Source organism: Aotus nancymaae, unplaced genomic scaffold (genome assembly GCF_030222135.1).
Source record: "Aotus nancymaae isolate 86718 unplaced genomic scaffold, 86718_ANA_hifiasm-v0.15.2.pri h1tg000049l, whole genome shotgun sequence".
Lineage (NCBI taxonomy): Eukaryota > Metazoa > Chordata > Mammalia > Primates > Aotidae > Aotus > Aotus nancymaae.
Window position 1 is genome coordinate 20,583,178 of NW_026988463.1, and position 23,871 is coordinate 20,607,048.

The window sequence follows — 23,871 nt, forward strand, 5'->3', positions numbered from 1 at the left end:
GTAGATCATGAGGTCAGGAGTTTAAGACCAGCCTGGCCAAGATGGTGAAATCCCATCTCTACTAAAATTAGAAAAATTAGCTGGGCATGGTGGCGGGCACCTGTATTCCCAACTGCTCGGGAGGCTGAGGCAGGGAATTGCTTGAACCCCAGGGACGGAGGTTTCAGTGAGCTGAGATCACGCCACTGTGCTCCAACCTGGGCAACAGAGTAAGACTCTGTTTCAAAAAAAAAAAAAAGAAAAAAAAATTGCTGTTTTGTTAGTATAGCTTGGAGATGCAAGGCTCCTTTGGGCTAAAGCTGCTCTAAAATTGTAATAGCAGTGCCATTTTAGTAACTTGGTTTGGTGTGCTAGCTTCAAAACTGGGATTATATTTCAGTTTGGGCAAGCAAGAAGCAGGGTTTCACTTAGAGCAGGGAAGTGGCCTGGAGGCCAGACTGATCTCACAGACTTAATATTACAGTCTACGAAATAAGAATAGTTTTACATTTTTAAATGGTTACCAATAAAATATCAAAATAACATTTTTTAATACATGAAATTTCATTTATGAAATTCAAATTTATTTCAGTGTCCACAAATAAAGTGTTTCTTTTTTTAATTTTTTTTTTTTGAGATGGAGTTTTGCTATGTCACCCAGGCTAGAGTGTAGTGGCCCAATTTCGGCTCACTGCAACCTTTGCAATTCTCATGTCTCAGCCCCCTGAGTAGTTGGGATTACAGGTGCACACCACCACGTCCAGCTAATTTTTATATTTTTTTAGTAAAGACGGGTTTCACTATGTTGGTTGGGCTGGTCTTGAACTCCTGACCTTAAGTGATCCACCCAGAGTGCTGAGATTAGAGGTATGAGCTACCATGCCCAGCCCACAAGTAAAGTTTTCTTGAAAGAGAACTACCACATTCATTTAACTGTGGTCTGTGAGCTCCCGGGCTACAACAGCAGCATATTTGCTACAGTATGGCCTGCAAGCCTAAAAACATTTACTGTGTGGCTTCTTAGAGAATAAATAATTTTTCCAAGAGAAACTCAGCTTCCTTATTCAACAGCATTTTCTTTTCTTTTCTTTTCTTTTTTTTTTTTTTTTTTAAGACAAGGTCTCACTCTGTCACCCAGGCTGGAGTGTAGTGGTGCAGTCTTGGCTCACTGCAGCCTTCACCTCCTGGATTCAAGCGATTCTCGTGCCTCAGCCTCCTGGTAACTGGGATTACAGATGTGTGCCAGCACACCTGGCTAATTTTTGTAGTTTTCATAGAAACGGGGTTTCACCATGTCTTGAACTCCTGGCCTCAAGTGATCACCGCCCCTCAGCTTTCCAAAATGCTGGGATTACAAGAGTGAGCCACTGCACCCAGCCTCCAACATCATATTCTTAATCACAGGTTGCAGGGTGGGTAGATTGACTCACTGGGAAGAAATAGAGCCAGGGCAGTGAGAAACTAGTAGATACCATTACTTTTCAATGTTGGCAGACTCAGAATTTAAAAAGACAACAACAAAAAACTTAGGATCTATTCTTTTTGATGCATTGCACCTAGTGCTTAAATTTAATGCAACTATTATTGAGCTACTGAAACTTTGAAAGGACCCTTAGGCCCCAGGTTCTTGGTAATAATAGCCGCTCAATAACTTCTCAATTGATGGAATGAAAAAATTGTTATAGAACTCGCTGAACCAAACCACAACAATTTCTCCAGGTGACTTTCTGCAAGGTTTTTAAAAAGCACAGATAATATTCAATATCCAGAATTATTAAGGTGTAACTTAAAATTGCAAGTATGTGTATACCTGTGACTTATTTTATTTTTTCACTTTCTTATATAAGCTCAAAACTGTGCTATGCCACAAGTGATGATTAATTCAGGACAGAATTGAAATCCTTTTTTTTTTTTTTTTAACTCCCAAATGAAAAAAATACTTGGACAGCATAGCCAGAGTCCAACACTGTGCACAGGACAGAGTGTTTCCTGTCCTCTTACCCCTCATTTACCTTGCAGAGGCCTGGAGTGAGGCATGAGTTAAGAATGCTTCAAGGATAGTCAGCCAGCTAAGCCAGATGGACACTGATGGATTGGCGTCCTACTCTGCACTGCTTTGGAGAATCTGGAAGCCTTTGCAGCTGAATACCAAAGAGACTTCGGAAAGGATTTCTTTCCTTCCTCATAATCTATGTTGAAACCCCAGCAAGTGTTTGCTTCAGTTTCACAGAACACTAGGATCTCTTTCTTGTGCTGGATATACCAGGAGTCTTTATGTTTCCCCTTGAAGGTGCCCTAAAAGACCCTAGTAGCTTCCAGTAGAAAGCTCTGTTGGGTAGACTCTCTGAAGCTTTGTTAAAATTTTAGGATTATCCAATCCTAACAGGGAGTATTTAGTATTTGCAGAGAATTGACAGTAATTTATTATTAAGTCAAAGCTGAAGCAATTTAATCTGTATAAATTGATTCCCCTCATGGATATGAGGGTGCCTGTCACTACACATTGAAATCTCACGTAAAGAGGTTATTGGGTTGAGTTTATATCGTTTGTGGGAAAATGGTGAATGGTCTGAATATTTACTCCTATGCTGTACTTAAATGCAAGGTGTCCATGGTGAAATGTCTGGACTGAGTTGATCACATTGCAAAATCTTAGAATGTGAATTTTGAGTCCTTAGCCGACAAGGTCAGTATTGATGGAGTTGGTCTGGCCACCCCTGTAGTAGAAAAGATTCTGTGTTCATAGACCTTGAGCAGTGGAACTTTTCTGATTGTTTTTGGTAGCACTGAATGCCTTGGTTCTTTGCTTACCCATTTCTTTTGAGAATGGCTGGATGCCCAGATGTACAGTGTGGTTTTTAGGCATTCCCTTGAACTCTGTTTCTCCTCTGACCAGCCCTTGCCTTGGAGAGAAAGGGGAAGGAAATATGAACAGTTACTGGCCTTCTGTTGTGTGCCAGGCACTTCAAATATGTTATCCCCAGTGGTCCTCATAGAACTCTTGGGGGTTAGTGGTACCGTCCGCACTTTACATACGAAAGAGTAAGGCTGAGAGAGATGAGAGACGTGCTCAACAGCACAGAGTTAATGGATGATAGAGTTGGGCTTTGCACCCAGCGTTGTCTGGCTTCAAGGCAACGCATTTTCTACTGCTTCATGATTCTCCTCCTAGTAAACCTTGTGTTGTCTGAGGGATGGTAAAAATAGACTTGCCTTCTTCTTTTTTTTTTTTTAAGGCAGGTTCTTGCTCTGTCACCCAGGCTGGAATGCAGTGGCACAATCATAGCTCACTGCAGCCTCATACTCCTGGCTTCAGTAGATCCTCCTGCCTCGGCCTCCTGAGTAGCTTCTAAATATTTTTATAGAGACAGGTCTTGCCGTGTTGTCCAGGCTGGTCTCTTGAACTCCTGGCCTCAAGCAGTCCTCCTGCCTCAGTCTCCCAAAATGCTGGGATTAAAGGTGTGAGCCACTGCTCCTGGCCTAGGCTTCCCTTTTGAATAGGAAACTGCTCCCACTCTAGTGAGGCCTCTGTGTAGACACTGAAGTTAGGCAGCTGTTTGCACAATACTAGTTGAAGATTTTGCAGTTTGTGAATTAGACGAGAATAGGACACTTGTTGGGAGTTCTGACCTTTATCTGGTTTGTGCATGCTTTTTATAAGGCTTAAAGTTGAAAAAGATTCTTACATGTGTTGTCTTTTTTTTCTGACATCAGCCATTCTCTAATTTTTCATCACCCACTGAGTGTTTAATTGTTCAATCCTGTTCTGACACTAACTACCTGGAGTTAGGGTCATGCTCTACAGAGTTCAGGGCTCAGTCCCTTAACTCAAGACTGCCCTTATTTCAGAGGTCAGCTGCAAGTCCTGGGTCCCCAGGCTACCAGTGCTTTTGTCCAACTTGACTACAAAGTTGGGGGTTCCCACAACTCTACCTCCACCCTACCCCATAATTTCATATAATAGAATGACTCATAGTACTTAGGGAAACACTTAGGTTTACTGGTTTATTATAAAGGCTACAATTGGGGAATGGCCAAGCAGAAGAGATGCATATCTTGAGGTGTGGGAGGTAGAGTTTCACTTTCCTCTGATGAGCCACCCAACCAGCATATCAATATATTTAGCACCCCAAAAGCTTCCAGGGCCCTGTAGTTTAGGGATTTCATTACGTAGGCATGACTGGACTCAGTCTTCAACTCCTTTCCCATCCTTGGAGATTGGAAGGTAGGACTGAAAGTTTAAATCTTACATCCCTGACCTGGTCCCCATCCTGAAGCTATCTGGGTCTCCCACCACTATCAGGAGTCATCTTGTTAGCATACAAAAGATATTCTTAGCACCCTGAGATTCTTTAAGGGTTTTAGGAACGCTCTCAGGAACCTGGGACAAAGACAAATATTTATTTTTTATTTTACATTATCTAAAATCAGTTGGTTTCCTTTTTTATTATTACTTTCTGACTCTATTAGTGTACTTAAATCCTTTGTATTTTGGGAAAAAATACTTATATATTACAGGTTTGATTAGTTGATAAACTCTAAAAATAATTTCAGAAAAACTTTTAACCATATTCCTTGGGCTGATAAGCAAATACAATTTTATAGGAAAATTGCATTCTTACTTTGAACGAGTGATTCATCAACCAGGGCTATATAATGTTAGGAGGAATTCATGGCTTATTGAGGAATTTTTTTTTTTTTTTTTTTTTTTGAGACCGGGTCTTGCTCTGTTGCCCAGGCTGGAGTGCAGTGGCACAGTCTGGGCTCACTGCAACCTCCACCACTTGGGTTCAAGTGATTCTTCTGCCTCAGCCTCCCAAGTAGCTGGTATTACAGGTGTCTGCCACCACACCTGGCTAATTTTTGTATTTTTAGTAGAGACAAGGTTTCATCATGTTGGCCAGGTTGGTCTTGAACTCCTGACCTCAAGTGATCTGCCCACCTCGGCTTCCAAGTGCTGGAATTAGAGGTGTAAGCTACTGTGGCCAGCCAGGAAATTTTTAAGACAATATGATCTAATATTTAATCACTTTGGTTAGCTAATATTGTCAGACATGTATTCAGAACGCCTGGCATCCACCTGATTTGGCTGTTTATTACCTGGCCAGTTATTAGTATCTTTGTAGTCATGTTGCCAGTAGGGAGAATATTGCTATTTAGTGTAATTTTCAGATGTTATGTTTAGTTATCACATCCTGTTTTGTACTTGGCATAAGAAGATTACTGAATGGAATCATGCTCACTTGATTAGAGTTTGTCATTTAAAAGATTTCCTTGTTTATTTAGATCAAACAACATTTGAATGAGCTTTAAAGGCAGATGCCAATAAGATGCTTTTTCAGACACGGTAGACTCCAGCCAAGGAGTCCAGCCTCATAGTGGAGCTGGCACGTAGTCCTGTCAGTATGTGACTTTAACAAGCATAGTACTTTGTGCTTGCCTGTGCACCTTTGTCTCTGTAGTCTTTGAGGAGCACACGTTCAAAGAACTTGCTTGCGTCCGGTCCTGGTGATTCATGCCTGTAATCCCAGCACTTTGGGAGGCTGAGGCAGGTGGATCACCTGAGGTCAGGAGTTCAAGACCAGCCTGGCCCACATTATGAAACCCCGTCTCTACTAAAAACACAAAAATTAGCCAGGCGGCATGGTGGGCGCCTGTAATCCCAGCTACTTGGGAGAGAATCACTTGAACCCTGGAGGCAGAGTTTGCAGTGAGCTATGATTGGGCGACACTGCACTCCACCCTGGGTGACAGAGCAAGACTCTGTCTCAAAAAAACCAAACAAACAAAGAACTCGCCTGCTTGAAAGTACACAGGAGCCTACAGACAAGCCACAGTGCTGCCAGCTCAGCGTAGCTTTTTTTTTTTTTTTTTGAGACAGAGTTTCATTCTTGTTGCCCAGACTGGAGTGCAATGGTGTGATCTTGGCTCACCAGAACCTCCTCCTCCCGGGTTCAAGTGATTCTCTTGCCTCAGCCTCCCGAGTAGCTAGGATTACAGGCGTGTGCCACCATGCCCGGGTAATTTTGTATTTTTGGTAGAGATGGGATTTCTCCATGTTAGTCAGGCTGGTCTTGAACTCCTGACCTCAGGTGATCCGCCTGCCTCGGCCTCCCAAAATGCTGGGATTACAAGCATGAGCCACCGCCCCCAGCCCAGCGTAGCTTTTTATCTAAGCTGAGTTGTCTGGAGAGAGGTGAAACCAGGTGGCCTGCCCATTGGGTTACAGGGGGTTCATATGCTGATTTTCCCTTTCCTTGGTATTTCACCTTAAGCGCAAGGTGACTCCTCCTTTAAGGCTCTGAAGCTCTTTGCCAAGATCATAGTCACATTACTTCTTTCCTTTGGTTTCTGATTTTATTTTCCCTCTGGAATGTAAGTTCCCTGAGGCCATCGAGTCCATCTTTTAATTCAATCAGCTGAAGTCCCTAGACCATAATTAAGCTGGGGTAGTGGGAAACACTATTGGAGAGTCAATACAGTGACGTTTTGTGGGTAAGCCTGTGTATGGGTTCTCAAGCAGTGGCAATTTTGCCTCCCAGGGGACATTTGGCAATGCCTGGGACATTTTGGGATGTCACTTGGAGTAGTGCTACTGGAATCTGATGAGTAAGCGCTAGGAATACTGCTGAACATCCTACAATGTGCAGGTCAGCCCCTATAACAAAGGATCATTCAGCTCCAAATGTCAGTAGTGTGAAGGTTGAGAAACCCTGGCTTACAGGACTTTAGTTACTGTCAGATTATATTTTCTCTATACACATCTGGTTCAGTTTAATTGGCAGGATAGTCCTGCTTTCTTTTCTTTAGCAGACACACTGGGTAGAGTTAAGAGAAGCTTCTTTGAAAGAAACGCTTATAAAACAGCGCATACCTGGAGCAGGAGCTTGAATCAGCTGGAGCTGCTTAGGGACCCCAGGCTTCCCATTTGTTCAGAAGTTGCAAGGTGGTAAATGAAATGTAAAGCACTTGGCTCAGTGCCTGGTGCATGATAGGTGCTCAGTTGGTGTCTTCCTTCATTGCTTGCTTCCTTGCTTGTGGTAATACAATTTTGTGGTAAGTGGGTAGCTTTAACCACTGTTTGCAAAATTAGATTTAAGCAAGGCCTTTCAGAGTTTGAGAAATTTACAGAAACCCCATGGCAGCAGTCTCTGTGGTTATCCTTATGTTTCCTCTAGGATTTTGTTAGAAACTCCAAATCCTACCTGTTTAGACTGCCTGTTGATGAACATATAATCATTTGTCTGTATCAGTGCCAGACATTGAAGCCATTCATTTTCTCTCCTTTTAATGAAGCTCTCAATCCACCTGGGAAGATAGACACAGAACATGCAGTTGTCTACAATTACTCAATTCAGGGATTGTAAATATTACCAAAGGGACAAATCGGATGTATGAAAGGGTATTAGAACAGGGGGCCTACCCTAGCCTTTCCTAGGTATATTTTCTTTTTCAGGGAAAATATACCTAGGAAATATTTAGGCTGCAGTTCAATGAACCAGGTGAAGAGGGAGTGGGTTAGGTGGTGGGAAATGTGAGGAGCAGAGCAAATATCATGTGAGACAGCCATGGGAAAGGGGCCTTCCAGGAAAAGAATGAAAGGGTAGAACAGTGTGATGGAGTGAGGGTCCAGGGGTCATGGGTTTGTAGGTAATGTCATAAGGTAAGCCTGGGGACACAGAATGGACAAAAATTGTGCAGGGCCTTGTAAGCCATATTAAGCATTTTGGATGTTATCGTAAGATTCCTGTGAAGCAGGGTAGTAATGTGATCAGATTTGCATTTAAAATTTGCATTTTTAAAGAGGTTTGCTAGGTTACTTATGTTTTCAGGCCACTTTTAATTTCTGGAAGATCTAACTGCCACCTACATTTAGGGGTGTGTGTGTGCATTAGAAAAACAGCTTTATTGGGATATAATTCACATACATGAAATTTATCCTTTAGAAGAGTACAATTCATTGATTTTTAGTGTAATCACAGAATTGTACTGCCATCACCAGTGTTAATTTTGGAACATTTCACACCCCCAAAAGAAACCTCATGCCCATTAGCAGCCACTCCTCATTGTCCCAACTCCCCAGCCCCTGGCAACCACAATCTGCCATCTACTTTCTATCTCTGGATTTGCATATGCAAGACATTTCACATAAGTGGAATTATACAGTATGTGGTCTTTTGTGACTGACTTATCTGACTTAGCATAATGTTGTCAAGGTTCATCCATGTTGAAGCATGAAGCAGTGCTTCATTTCTCTGTATGGCAGAATATACTATTATTTTATATGGATCTATTATCACATATTGTTTATTCACCATTTGATGGACATTTGGCTTGTTTTCACTTTCTGGCAAGGCTGCTGTGAAATCGACATTTGTGTCATGCAAATGGTCAGAAAAGATAAACATTTCACCTTTCTTTTTAAAGAGAAGGGTTTTGCTTTTTTTGTTCTGTAACACATTCTGTTCAATAAGCAGTTTCCTGAAAGATCTATGTAGCAGTAAAGGTTCAACCATACGTGTTAATGTCGATGAATTGAGAAAAATGCTGTTAAAAACTTGAGTTTTCCTCTTGGCACTTGAAAGCACTATTTGCAGTTAATGGTACCAGTTCCTGCTCGGTTCTGGAAGTCAGAATCCATTGTTGTTCTAGTCCATTTACAAGTGGATGCCAAGGAATTCTTAGCTCCTCTGTTTCACTCGAATGACTTCTCATCCACATTAATAGAATGTACCTGATTGCCTATTATCAAGGCAATGGCTTTCATCTTGATTAGCCATTTCAGAGAATAAAAAATAAATAAAAGTCAGAGTGGCCTCCGTATTACAGAGTTCAGAATGTGCACCAGGAGGTCACGAGTATAATAAAAAACGGTTTATGACCTGCACTGGAGCATAACTTTAGGCACAATAAGTATTAAGAATTAGAAAATCATTAAGCAAGGACATTTTTAGACCAAGGGAAAAAAGTGTAGGCAGTGAATGTAAAAAGCTTCATAGCTTGTCATATAGGGTAGGAAAAATAAAAATAGTTTTATATATAAAGTCCAAGCAATTTTGATAACTGTGTTGAAATGGCAAATTAGTACAAATCAGTCCACAACTGGAAAAGCTTGGTTTACCCAGTTTAGGGAACAGAGTTTGTAAAATGATTAATCTCTGAAATTTAATTTGCCTATTTGTGTTGATTTGTAACTAGTTCCTTTTAACGTTAGCATCAGAAATGTTACTCAAGATTTCACTGAACATTTAGTAAGCTTAGGATGATTATGAACTTGGTCCACCAATTAATTGTGCAAGCACTTACAGGACACCTACTGCTGATAAAAGGTTGTACTTCTCAGGGGGAAGCAAATTACTCTTGGCCAGTTGACTTACTGGGAAAAATTTGTGTTTCATGGCAGATAATGGATTAATAGTAAATGATGTACTTTGTAGTTTCATCATTGTACTTAATGGGCTTATTCTTATTTCTCAGGCCATGTTAGGGGAATCTCATTGCTATTATTATTGTAGGATTCTCACTGTGTGCTTTGTATTATGTTGTGGACTTGCCTACATTATCTTTTTTAATCCTCATAGTACCTTACCAGGATAGGCAACAGTGACGTCTCTAGTCTACAAATGAATGGTGGCTCAGAGATTAAGTGATTTGTCTGAGCTTATGTAGGAAGGGCAGTGCCAGGACTTGATTGTGGGGCTGATGCTAAAGCTGATGTCCAGTCTGCTTCTCCACCTCCCTGCTAACTCATTTATTATGAAAGATTAAATTTCATCTACAGGTGAAGTACTTGAATTTTGTTCTAGAATGTAAATTCTGGTTAGAGCCAATTCCTGGAAATCTGGTTTTTAGCATGTTACTACTTGGTCTTCTCATTGATTGCGGTAACCTTAAGTAACTTCTTAATCTTTCTTGAGTGCATGTTGCCCCTGTAAGAATGTCATATGACCTGTTTGTAGAGCATATCTCAAGATTTCTAAAGGTCTCTTAAATAGCCCACAAGAAGAAAGGCAACTTAATCTGGTCACTGGAGTGTTAAATTCTGTTGCTTTACTTTGCCATTTGGGTTTACTTGGTGGTTTTGAGTTAAGGCATTGGATTATGTGACTGTTTTCTTATCTAAAAACAAGGATGCTGCTAGCTGTTTGCCTTCTGATGTTGAATCTCAGTGAAGGAGAGGCCAGCAGAGCTTTCTAGATCTCAGGGGTACAGTGACTAAAGCACTTGGCTGGGAGGCCAAGTGCCTAAGCTGTGGTCTGGTTCTGCTGCCTACTAAGCTGAAGACCCAAAAGCCTCACCACCCTTACATCCTTCCTACCTACCTTGAGGGCTGTAGGAGAATTAAATAAGAAGTCATGTCTGAAGAAGTACTTTATATTTTACAGGTGATAGGAGTATACGAAATGATTATTCTCAAATTATGAGATTGTATTATTTAGAAATCTTAGATTTGATTTAGTCTTCTGGTTTTTTGTTTTTGGATTTCTTAAGTGACACTTTGTGTGTTTAATTTTTGTTCTTCTTCTTTTTTTTTTTTTTTTTTAGTGGTACGTGTGCAACAGAGAGAAATTATGCGAATCACTCCAGGCTGTCTTTGTTCAGAGTTACCTTGATCAAGGAACACAGATCTTCTTAAACAACAGCATTGAGAAATCTGGCTGGCTATTTATCCAATTATATCATTCTTTTGTGTCATCTGTTTTTAGCCTGTTTATGTCTAGAACATCTATCAATGGGTAAGTGAATCTTGGACATTTATTTTTTTTCTTTATCTTTAGGTTTACAAAAGGAAAAACAAAAAAAAGGAAAGATATCTTTTTCACCATGTTGATCAACTGAGCTACAATACTTATACTAGTCAGAATCCTTGGCAGTTGGTCCAGCATTCTATCTTTCTGTGGTTCTGCCCTTTAAATTCACCGTGACAGATAGCCTCATTAGTATGTGTATTTGTTCGGGGAGTTACTTAGGGTAGTGCTTCTTGGCTTTGTTGTACACAGGAATCACCTGGGGATCTTATTAAAATGCAGATTATGAGTTAGTAGGTCAGGGGCTAGGCCTGAGAGTCTGCTTTTTTTTTTTTTGGATTAAGACAGAGTCCTGTTCTGTTGCCCAGGCTGACTGCACCCACTGCCTCCCAGGTTTAAGCAATTCTTGTGCCTCAACCTCCAAGTAGCTGGGATTACAGGTGTGCACCAGCACACCCAGCTAATTTTTGTATTTTTAGTAGAGATGAGGTTTCACCATGTTGGCCAGGCTGGTCTCGAATTGACATCAAATGATCCATCCACCTCTGCCTCCCAAAGTGCTGGGATTACAGGCGGGAGCCACTGCGCCCAGTGAGTCTGCATTTTTAAACAAGCTCTTAGATGATGCCAGTGATGCTGAATGCTGCTGGTTCTGGACCACAAAGCAGCAAGACTCCTGGAACCAAGCCCTGAAGCTGAGGTGCTTGTGCCCTTAGTCTGAAGAGTAAGATCTTTGCCTTAAACATACTTCTCAATAACAAGTTTTTTAGGGGAGACCTAATTAGCCCAACAGTAGATGATGGCTAATTTTGAGTGAAGAGTCCTGCATCTGTTCTTAAATAATGTCTAGGTTCACCAGAATTTTATAAACTTACTGTGGAATTCTCTGTCCTCAGAGGGGTTCCCTCATATAAATCCATAGAAAAAGCTTTAGGAGTTTTTGAATATCCTTTCTTGGCCAAATTTTCAAGCACTCCAAGACCCTAGAATCTAAAATGCCAAAGAGAAAAGCAGCAGGGCTCAATGTTTAAACGCCTGTTGGACCACTGAAACCACTGGTTGGGCCCACTTTTCTTTTCCCTTGAGGTTTGGAGCCAGTTTCTACTGATAGTCTGGATCCCCCACTGTATCATCTGGTCCCTAAATATGTTTTTAGGCACCGCAAGCCATTTCTTAAGGTTTCTCACTTGATTTTCTTCATTGTTTATGTGAATTGCCATACATCTGCTTTGGCAAACAGTTGTTATTTTTATATGGGTAGTTGAGTTGCTACAACTCGGATTGATATTTTGTTCCTTAAGTTGGTTAGACTGAATTTCTGTTCTATACCATTTATTCTTCCTTTGGAATTCAGACGAGTCACTATAGCTGAGATTCTTATCCTTTTTGGGGTCCTGTAGCTCTTTGAAAGTGATAAAAGGTAGGAATCCTCTCTTCAAAAAATGCTTACATTTAATATTTTGCATATGATTTTGGGGGTTCAAACTTTTATTTCCCCTTTCCTCTACCCATAAGACCGTGGTTAAAATTCCCTGCTCTAGAATTTCACAGTTTGATCAAAGAGGCAATGCAGTTAACAAACCCCTTTTGGCTTCCCTAACTTATAACTCGTCTGCTTTTTTCTTTTAATACCCACCCTGCTTCCAATCCTTCCTATCCTGTGTCCCATTCTCAGCTAAAAACTAAATTTAAGGGCCCACCAGTACCTTTCCAGCCATGGTAGTGGGAGATTATTACTACAGGTGGCCGTCTCTTACAGAAATCATTATACTATGGTACCGTCTTGAATTAACTTAAGATAATTTATCAAACTTCCTTTATGTTGGAAAGGAGAAGGCCAAGTAAGGAAAGACTTAATAGCTGTTCCAGAGTTTATTTTATGAGGAAGAGGCATACCTCTTCCCCTCTAAGTCTAGAGAGAACTTAGATTGTGACCAGAGAACCTAGGATGGTTATTAAACACTAAAGTTAAACCAAAATTAAAGGATCATATCTCTGCATGGTATGTGTTTATGGGAAACTTTGTATTGGGCTCGGTATTTTAGGTGAGGCTGTTCTTTGTTGTGCGAGTGCCCCACACACTGCAGGAAGTTGTAACTTTTCTGGCCTTGCTCACTAAATGGCAGTGGTACCCCCAGGTCATTATGATTACTGGAGACTCTCCTGTCTACTCTCAATGTCCCCTAGAGGGCAAAATCAATCCTGGTTGATAAACACTGGGCTTGATGGATTTTGATTTATTTTTTGACAATATTAACTTTTTGTAGAGCCCCTGTTGCTAATATTCTTTGGAAATAGGACAACACTTCCCCCCTCTCTCTAGTGCCTTTCTTTCTTTCTTTTTTGGAGACAGGGTCTCGCTCTTTCACCTAGGCTGGAGTGCAGTGGCACAGTCATGGTTCACTGCAGACTTGACCTCCTCAGGGTCAAGCAATCCTCCTGCCTCAGCTTCCCAGGTAGCTGGGACTACACACTCATGCTACCATGCCTGGCTAGTTTTTGTATTTTTTTTGTAGAGGCAGGATTTCACCATGTTGCCTAGGCTGGTCTCAAACTCCTGGGTTCAAGAGATCCTCCTGCCTGAGCCTCCCAAAGTGCTTGGATTATAGACGTGAGCCACCATGCCCAGCCTCTAGTGCCTTTAAATGTAGATCAGTCAGATGAATTTGGTGAGCTCTGATCTCAGGTGACCTCTAGTTCAAAAATTTTATGATTATCTTGCCGAGATTCCTCACATCCCAAGGAGATGGCTTGGGAAGCATGCTATTTAGAGGTGGGAAAATTTAAGCAGAGTAACTATTTTGTGACTTACTTTTGGTCCTGTGGTAAGTCAGCATCAGCATTTGAAATGTGCCTCTCCTTAGCCATGCTGCAAGTAGCCTCTTTCTGCTGTGACTCTGGTTTCTGTGTTAAATTTTGTGCAGTTACTTCAGCAAGTTCAGATTTGCTTATTTTCTTAATGTAGCATATGAACAATTGAGGATTAAAACAACTTGTCTTTTATGAGACGTGATTTTCTTTGGTAAGCAGTTGTAGTTGGTAGCATCATGTTCTGTGGTCTCTGAGGTCTTACTCTCTCCAATTTTTTTCTTCTTGAGATGGAGTCTTGCCCTGTTGCCCAGGCTGGAGTACAATGGCGCGATCTTGGCTCACTGCAACCTCCGCCTCCTGGGTTCAAACGATTCTCCTGCCTCAGCTTTCCAAGTAACTGGAATTACAGGCCCCTGCCACCACGCCCAGCTAATTTTTTTTGTATTTTTAGTAGAGACAGGGATTCACCATGTTGGCCAGGCTGGTCTCAAACTCCTGACCTTGTGATCTGCCTGCCTCTGTCTCCCAAAGTGCTGGGATTACAGGTGTGCGCCACCGCGCCCAACCACTCTCTCCAATTTTTTAGCATTTCTGTGGGGCAGAAGATTTACTGTAAGCTTGGTTAAATTCTCTTATAGCCTTAATGGGAAAAGGAAGGGGGACTTCGTTACATAAATTCCATTATTTGTATTTTTTCCTAAAACCGGTCTTACCTTGGGCACCATGTTGAATGCATCTTTCCAGTCACCATATAGCAGCAGCAAACATATTGTACCTTATGATTGTTTCCCGAGAGCAGCAGTACAGCACAGCACAGGTTTCCCTCCCACTTCCTAGACCAGTGGTCCCCAAATTGTTTTCCAGGGTCTGAGGAGGAAGTGCCTCAGGAACTGCTTCAGGCTGCAGAGAAAGGCCTAGGAGTGGGCTGGCCACAGCTCCTGGGCTCCCGTCCTCATTCGAACAGCAGCAGCTCTCTTAGGATCTTATGTTGTCTGTGAGTTCCCCTTTATTTAAAGGAAGGGTTCTGCTGCTTAAAAGAGGGTTGAGAATCCCTGCCCTAGATAAACTAGAATTTGAGAGCTAGAAAACAAGTCCTAAATAGGGAGTGTGTTTTATTTCCCAGGGCGATGCTTCCATGAGACTTGGCTTGACCTATACCTTTTCTGTGGGTTCTCTTCGATCTCCATTTAAACTCCCCTCAGTCTCTTTTTTCAAAGGCATTACTATGATTTTGAATGTTTTCTAGAACCTTTAGAAATAATAGAACCCAGACAGTTGTTAACCATATAAACTGATATAAGTATGAATCTCCTTTAATGCATATTAACTGATATCACAAGGACCACTCTTTTCCCTGTTTTCTCTAGTGTCTCTTAAAAACCTATTATCCTAAAGTTCTTTTTTTCCTCGTCCTTGGTTTAGTTCCATATTTGAAATACCTTTTTTTCCCTATTTGGTTTCTCTGCTACTGTGGTCTAACTCTGTTAGCTTGTCATCTTTTTCAACTGATAACACGTTTTCTGTTACTCCTTCCACCTTTCCTTACTAATTTGACTTAAGTTCTTCACACTCATCTCTTATTTCTTCTTCCTTCCCCTGTCATCTTTTCCCCTTTCCACCTTTTATTTCCCTCCTTCTCCCATCCCTTTTGGGGTATTATTTGCAACTCCAAAGACAAATGGTATCTGGAGGTGTTTTCTTATTTTATTAGCTTTAATCATGAAATCTTCTAATCATAAAAATCATATGAAAGATAGTATCTTAACCATGTAATAAGTGATTATGGTTGTTGGTGCTGAGTCACTACATTCACTTTGTGTGTGTATGGTGAGGGGTACTTAATTTGCATAGACACTTCCATTTTTGTCCTTTTTTTTTCAGGTTGCTAGGAAGAGGCTCAATGTTTGTGTTTTCACCAGATCAGTTTCAGAGACTGCTTAAAATTAATCCAGACTGGAAAACCCACAGACTTCTTGATTTAGGTGCTGGAGATGGAGAAGTCACAAAAATCATGAGCCCTCATTTTGAAGAAATCTATGCCACTGAGCTTTCTGAAACTATGATATGGCAGCTTCAGAAGAAGAAATACAGGTATAATTTTTAGACATGGGATATATTTCTTGATTTTAGATGCATTTCTTCTTGAAAGTATACTATTTAAAGGTTGTGAATCGAAAATGATCTTCCATGATTAGGATTTTTAAAAAATCATTTCATACATAATTAACTGGAAATTTAGAGAAATAATCTTCTGGTGGCAGTATTTTTCTGGAGCAGAGAAGTTGGCACTATAGGGAAGAAAAGGACTAGTGAGAGACAACTTGGAAAGGGCAGATCAGAAGAAGGGACTTGTTCCCTAATCAGAATCTGGCATTCTCAAAAAAATATTTTTTAAGTAGTGGTAAAACATACATAGCATAGAATTTACTATTTTAACTATTTTTAAGTATACAGTTCAGTGGTATTAAGTACATTTACATTGTTGTACAACCATCACTACTATTCATCTCCAGAACTTCTTTATCTTCTGAAACTGAAATTCTGTACCCAATAAACATAACTCCCCATTCTTTCCTCCTCCTAACCCCTGATAACCATCATTCTACTTTGTCTCTCTGAATTTGACTACACTGGGTACCTCATGTAAGAGGAATCATGTACATGAGCTTTTTGTGACTGGCTTATTTCATGTAGCATAATGTCTTCAAGGTTTACTCATGTTGTACCATGGGCCAAAATTTTCTTTTTTTTTTTTTTTTTGAGTTGGAGTCTTGCTCTGTTGTCATCCAGGCTGGAGAGCAATGGCGTGATCTTGGTTCACTGCAACCTCTACCTCCCAGGTTCAAGCAATTCTCCTGCCTCAGCCTCCCAAGTAGCTGGGATTACAGCATATGCCACCATGCTTGGCTAATTGTTTTGTATTTTCAGTAGGGACAGGGTTTCACTATTTGGCCAGGCTGGTCTTGAACTCTTGACCTAAAGTGATCCAAAGTGCTGGGATTACACATGTGAACCACAGCACCCGGCCCAACGTTTTTTTTTTAAGGACGAATCATAATTTGTTGTATGCATGTACCACATTTTGTTTACTCATTTATCTGTCAATGGACACTTGGGTTGTTTCTACCATTTGGCTGTTGTGAATAATGCTGCTATGAACATGGGTGTACAAATTCCTACTTGAGCCCCTACTGCCACTTCTTTTGAGTATAGACCCAGAAGTAGAGTTGCTGGATCACATGACTAAGTCTGGGTTTAATTCGTTGTGAAATTAACGATACTTTTCCATTGCTGCTGCACCATTTTTCATTCCCACCAGCAGTGTAATAAAAGGGTTCCAATTTCTCCACTCCTTGACAGTCTATTTTCTGTTTTGTTCTGCTTTTAATATATAATCGTCAGTGATAATGGGTGTGAAGTGTCAAATCTTGGTTTTAAGATCATCTGGAGCTTGAAAGACTAGGAAGAAGGATATTATTTTAATATGATTCTGTTGACTGGGAAATTTCCATATATTGGCTCAGTATAGAATGGAGGAGGTAGAGCTGGAGTCGGCCTCCTCTTCTGTGATATTTTTGGAAGTCTGGTTAGCCTTAGAGAGAAAGGAGAAAGAATTATGTAATCACTCACTTTCCTATCCACATGTTTCTACTTTTACAGATTAACCCTAGAGACAGAGCATCAATGTAGCTTTTGGAACAGGACTGGGTTGAGCATTTGCAAAACATGGAGATTTTTAGCCTGAAGGAGAGAATATTACTGTGAACAGATACTCAGTGGGATTTTATATGGAAGAAAAGGAATAGGCATAGTTTCTGGTATGGTCAGGCACAGCTACGCCTTAGAAGTTGAGTTACAGCTTAGGGAGATCAACCTTTCTAGCTTGAACCATCTAAGTCCTTATCACTGTCAGTGTTTAAATTGCTGTTAGGGATGTTATAGGAAGAGATGTAAGGAAGGTGTGAGTTTGAACTGAGTGATTAGAAAGCCCCTTACCTTTAGCAGTCTGTCTCAGATAAGGTTCTGGTGGGTTTGCATGGTAATAATTGACATGTTTTTCTTCAATTAGAAATTGAATAAGTTATCAATGGAAATCATTTTATACCACTCCAGCCATTTTTTTTTTTTTTTTGAGATGGAGTCTTGCTCTGTTGCCACACTAGAGTGCAGTGGCATAATCTCGGTTGACTGTAACCTCTGACTCCCTGGTTCAAGCAAGTCTCCTGCCTCACCCTCCCGAGTAGCTGGGATTACAGGCATGCCCCACTATACCCAGCTGATTTTTGTATTTTTAATAGAAATGGGGCTTCACCATGTTGACCAGGATGGTCTCCATCTCCTGACCTTGTGATCTGCCCGCCTCAGCCTCCCAAAGTGCTGGGATTATAGGTGTGAGCCACCATGCCCGGCTCCCAGCCATATTTAAGAATAGAAGGGATCCTAGGAATAGAAAACTTTAGTCTGGGTGCAGTGGCTCACAGAATCCCAGCACTTTGGGAGGACGAGGTGAGTAGATTATGAGGTCAGGAGATGGAGATCATCCTGGTCAACATGGTGAAACCCCATTTCTACTAAATTAGATTTGTACTTACTGTCTCAATAGCCTGTACTTTCCAACTAAATATCCCATAATGAGGCTGGACACGGTGGCTGTAATCCCACCACTTTGGGAGGCTGAGGCGGGCGGATTGCTTAAGGTCAGGAGTTCGAGACCAGCCTGGCTAACATGGTGAAACCCCGTCTCTACTAAAAATACAAAAAATTAGCTGGGCATGGTGGCATGTGCCTGTAGTCCCAGCTACTGGGGAGGCTGAGGCAGGAGAATCCCTTGAACCCAGGAGATGGAGGTTGCAGTGAGCTGAGATCAAGCCACTGTACTCCAGCCTGGGTGACAGAGTGAGATTCTGTCTCAAAAAAAAAAAAAAAAAGAAAAGAAAAAATTAATTATATGATACATTTTTTGATTAAGTTCCAGTGAATGGTAAAAAGCAGGACTCTTGTTAATTAATGATATTCAAGAATTTGATGTCTTAGTTTCATAACTTTTTATCAGCTTGCATCTTCATACTTATTAAACATGATTAGTTCTTATAGAGGGAATTTCGTATGTTTTGAGATTTGGAAGTAGGTGAAATGCTGAATTTAAAGAAATATGGGCTAGGCGGGGTGGCTTACGCCTGTAATCTCAGCACTTTGGGAGGCAGAGGCAGGCAGATCACTTGAGGTCAGGAGTTCGAGACCAGCCTGTCCAACATGGTGAAACCCCGTCTCTACTAAAAATACAAAAATTAGCTGGGCATGGTGGCGCATGCCTGTAATCCCAGCTACTCAGGAGGCAGAGGCAGGAGAATCGCTTGAACCTGGGAAATGGAGGTTGCTGTGAGCCAAGATTGTGCCACTATACTCCAGCCTGGGCTATAGAGTGAGATTCCGACTCAAAAAGAAATATGGTTGCTATTTTTCTCTTGCCTCGCCATGTCATTATTGCAAACATAAATTATAACAGAAGATTTCGAACTTAATTTAGAAGACAAATTAAAGCCTTTGCTGGCATCTCACTTATTTTTAAAGATGTCTTTAGAGGGATGTTATGTTAATACAGTTATTTCTGATTTTTCTAGAGTGCTTGGCATAAATGAATGGCAGAATACGGGGTTCCAGTATGATGTCATTAGCTGCCTGAACTTGCTGGACCGCTGTGATCAGCCCCTGACTTTGTTAAAGGATATCAGAAGTGTCTTGGAGCCAACTAGAGGCAGGGTCATCCTTGCCCTGGTCCTCCCCTTTCATCCCTATGTGGAAAACGGTAAGTGTAGTCAGGCTAGCTCTTACCCAGGATAGCTGTTTATTGGTATTCGTGTTTTTGTGCTGTGTACAATTAAACATTGTCTAGTATTTCTTATAATAGCCTGCAGTTTAGAATAATCCAGTTAATCCATGTAAAACACCACCTTGGTTAATGTTCACCTTAAGGTGGACTTTATAGAGCTCCAGCACTCCCCTTGCAGTGGTGATAATTAATATTTAGCTGGGTTTGACTGCTTGAGATTGAAAGCCAAAAATGCATCTGTGTCTCTGGTTTCAAATGGAACTTGAACCATTTATTTATTAGCTTTACAACTGAATCGAGCAATAAACAGTGCCTTTAAATCCAGTCATATACACTTGCTGAATGTCATGGCTGTTTTGTTTTGTGTTTTGCATCTCTTGTGCCAGACTCTAAAAATGATAAATGCTGTTATTTGCTTTTTTTCTCTTTTGAAGACCATGCATCTCGCAGCATGTATAATTTCTTTCTGTAACATTTGATTTCTTGATTGCATGGTCTTGCTCTTCAGCAATATTGAATGAAGAATATGTTAGAAGAAATGGGTTGATTTCATATCACTTCATATTTATTATTACTTCTGGCCATTCTGACTTAATGCCACATTAATTTATAGTTTTAGCTTACGTGGTTTGCATTTTACACAATCTTGAAAGTTACTACTTTAAGTCTCCTGCATTTTCATGTTAATGTACATTGATATAAAATTATTTTTTGAATAATGCAAGTTACTATTTAAAAATCTTTAGTGTTTCTTTCTTTTTCTTTCTTTTTTTTTTTGAGACAGACCCTTGCCCTGTCGCCTAGGCTGGAGTACAGTGGTACAACCTCAGCTTACTGCAACCTCCACCTCCCAGGTTCAAGCGATTTTCCTGCCTCAGCCTCCTGAGTCCCAAGTAGCTAGACTTATGGGTACATGCCACTATGCCTGGCTAATTTTTGTATTTTTAGTAGAGATGGGGTTTCCCCATGTTGACAAGGCTGGTCTCGAACTCCTGACCTCAGGTGATCCATCTGCCTCTGCCTCCCAAAGTGCTGGGATTATAGGTGTGAGCCATCATGCCCAGCCAAAAAATCTTTAGATTTCCTCTTTTACTGCCTCATTTGACCTTGACTTCAAAAACTCTTAAGAGTTCATAGACATTTTGAAGAAATCTATTGCTATTTTGCAAAGTCATCATTATCAAATATCATGAACATCTATGTCTTAAGGGATAATGCCTATGTTTCTTATAACCCTTGGGTTCTGTGTGGATTTGTGGTGTTACTTGCTTGCTTCTTAATTCGGTTCATTATTTTTTCTCCCTACATCTTAGTGCCTTTGGACTTAATGCTCGTCTTAATATTTACCAAATGGTTTCAGATTTGTGTTGATAATGGGGAAAATGGGGAATTCTTTCGATATAGAAGGGTGTGGAAAAAAGAACAGAGAACAAATCTTCCCATTCCCATCTTAGATCTCCATTTTTACATTCCTGTTGTCGAGTGGCTTGTCATGGTAAAGAAAAAAACTGCTTTTACATGTGAGTGTACATACATCATGTAGATACTGCACAGTGAAAAAAAACTAGTAAATGTCCTCCTTCGTGAGTCAGCAACCTGATCTTCAGTGCTGCTCCTACGTGTGTAATTAAGCTTCAGTTCCAGCTGTCTGCATTGCACTCGCTAGTCATCAGGTTGGAAGGTCCTGGCTTCCTGTGTCCTGTTGGGCAACCTCATGATAGAACTTTAATGCGAATTTTATTTCATTGTGTGTCTGATGCTAAAAATGGAGAGGAATTCAAACTAGACAAGAGGGCCGTCTCCATGAAGGGTGGAAAACAAGCTCCTTGATTGTGGATGTGCAGAATTGCCTGTTGAGTCTGAGAAGTCTGGCATGTGAGTCTGAGAAGTCTGGCATGTGACACACTGCAGACCTGAGACAAGAAGGCTTGTTGCTATGGGTGACTTTTAGTGACCTATAAATTTTGCACACTGTACCACGGCACTCTATTATTGCTTTCTTTCTCTGAGTCACTAATTAGATTCTGATAATTTCCATGTGAAACCGTGAGGACGAGGAGATGCAAAATGGTCTTGCTGTGTAGATTCATGAATACTGGACTATTTTAGGATATCTGAGTGTGCTTTGCATACTTGGCTTAATTTGTTTTTTTTTTTAAAACTAAAAGTAGTTGTAGGTGAAATGATTACTTATGTAATTGTTTTGGTAAATGACTTGAAGTTGAACTACAGCAGTTTTGTATTGGAAAAAAACAAAATGAAAAAAATATTGTTCAAATTTCAGTTTATTTGGTTTACTGACCCAGTTTTGGTTAGGGGTTATTGAATCTAGTGAGAATTATTTTAAGCACCCCACAAAAAAGGAAAGATATGTAGTCAAGAAAAGGATAATTATATTGTAAAAATAAACATTTAATGCGGTTTAATTTTTCAAAATCATAATTTTTATTAAAAAGTAATTTAGTAATTTAAAAAAATATTCAAGCAACTTACTAGAGGGTTTACAATAAAAAGTTTCTCATCCAGTCCAGTTGCACAATCTTGTTCTGGTATCTTGAATATTCTTTAAAAGATAGTCTATGCAAATATAAGTACGTATGTACTTTTAAAAAATTACTTATACAGGCAGTACCCAATTATAGATATTTTTGTTGCCTTTTTCCACTTAAATGTACCTAGCAAAGTAGTTCTTACCAGCACATATGTCTCCACATGGTTGTCTAGATCTAAGCTATAGATGCTGGAGCTGGCTTGGACTGGTTTATGAGAGCTGATTGTTGTTTTGGTGGGAATTTAGTGAACCGGTTATTAAACATGGCCATTATTGAAATTGACCATGGTGGGAGTATTTACACTGTAGAAATTGGAAAACACTGCAAATAGCTTTTTTCTTTTCCAAGCTGGTAGTTACACATTTGCCAGCACACCACGAGATGTATAACTTTATTAGAGGTGTCTAGATACCAGCAATTTGCTTTGTGGTGTTTCAAAACAAAACATTCTCCCCTCCCCTACTCTCCTCCTTTTTTCCTTTTTCTCTTTCTTCTTTTCTGTCAGGGACTTACTCTGTTTCCCATACTAGAGAACAGTATGGTGTGATCACAGCTCACTGCAGCCTTGACCTCCTGGGCTCAAGCAATCCTCCCACCTCAGCCTCTTGAGTAACTGGTACTACAGGTGGATGCCACCACACCCAGCTAATTTTTGTATTTTTTTTTTCTTTTGTAGAGAGGGGGTTTGGCGGCATTGCCCAGGCCTTCATTACCTCATCTAATCCTATTCACCTCCCAAAGACCCCACTTCCTAATACCATCACGATGAGGGGTGGAGGCCTTGACGTGTATAGTTGCGAGGAACACAAACAAACACACAGTCTGTAACACAACTTTAAGAGGGAAATGTAATCCCAGCACTTTGGGAGGCCGAGGTGGGGAGATCACTTGAGGTGAGGAGTTTGAAACTAGCCTGGCCAACACAGCAAAACCCTGTCTCTACTAAAAATACAAAAATTACCCAGGCATGGTGGCACACATCATCTGTAATCCCAGCTACTCAGTAGGCTGAGGCAGGAATATTGATTAAACCCAGGAGGTGGAGATTACAGTGAGCTAAAAACAAAACAAAACAAAAAAAACCATCTCAAGTCAAACAACAGCAACTTCAAGTAAAAATAAAATAGCATCAGCATCATATTTAAAGTAGAAATATTTTCATTAAAGTTGGAAACAAGGCCAGGTGCAGTGGCTCACACCTATAATCCCAACACTTTGGGAGGCCGAGGCAGGCCAATCACTTGATTCCAGGAGTTTAAGACCAGCCTGGCCAACATGATGAAACCCTGTCTCTACTAAAAATACAAAAATTAGCATGGTGGCAGGTGCCTGTAATCCCAGCTACTCAGGAGGCTGAGGCAGGAGAATCGCTTGAACCCTGGAGGCAGAGTTTGCAGTGAGCCGAGATCACACCATTGCACTCCAGCCTGGGTGCCAAGAGTGAAACTCCATCTCAAGAAAAAAAAAAAGTTACAGTTTAATCCTTTTCATTGAAAATGTTTCTGGGCATAGATAGGAGGATAATTACGACTGTTACGGATTTGTTGAATGGTCTTTATGGAAAGGGGTGAGGCTTCATGATGAGGGACTGAAGTATGCCACATATCTTAATTTAAATGCTGAAGGAGCATTTTTCTATAGGAACATTGTTAAGTTGCATTTATAGAAAGGCATTTGAGGGCCTACAGTGTACCAAGTAGAAATACCAAGATAAATGAGAATTGTGCTTTTGCTCTTAAAACACAGAATAGTACAGAATATAGATATAAACAGATAATGGCAGGAGATTTTGCTAAGAAATAATGGCAAAGTACTGAAGAATTAGAGCCGAAAAGATCCATTAGCCTCTGGGCGAGTTAGGGAAGGTTTTATGTTGGGGTGAGCTGTGTCTATGTTCTGAAGCATTTTACTAGGCTGAGGGGAACAGCATGTGCAAAAGCATGAAGGTGTG

General features: G+C 40.6%; 1 protein-coding gene across 5 annotated transcripts in view; it reads left to right on the forward strand.

The window, feature by feature from the left end:
• Positions 1 to 23,871, forward strand: part of METTL9 (methyltransferase 9, His-X-His N1(pi)-histidine) — a 47,091-nt gene that overhangs the window by 4,842 nt on the left and 18,378 nt on the right. For 4 of the 5 annotated variants that reach the window (XM_012464714.3, XM_012464715.3, XM_021672300.2 and 1 more), the window contains exons 2-4: positions 10,525 to 10,715; positions 15,420 to 15,629; positions 19,160 to 19,344. In XM_012464714.3, the coding sequence (XP_012320137.1) occupies positions 10,525 to 10,715; positions 15,420 to 15,629; positions 19,160 to 19,344 (586 nt within the window). Of the gene's footprint in view, positions 1 to 10,319; positions 10,365 to 10,524; positions 10,716 to 15,419; positions 15,630 to 19,159; positions 19,345 to 23,871 lie in introns of those variants that run through there. The other variant, XM_012464716.2, reaches the window with a different exon arrangement.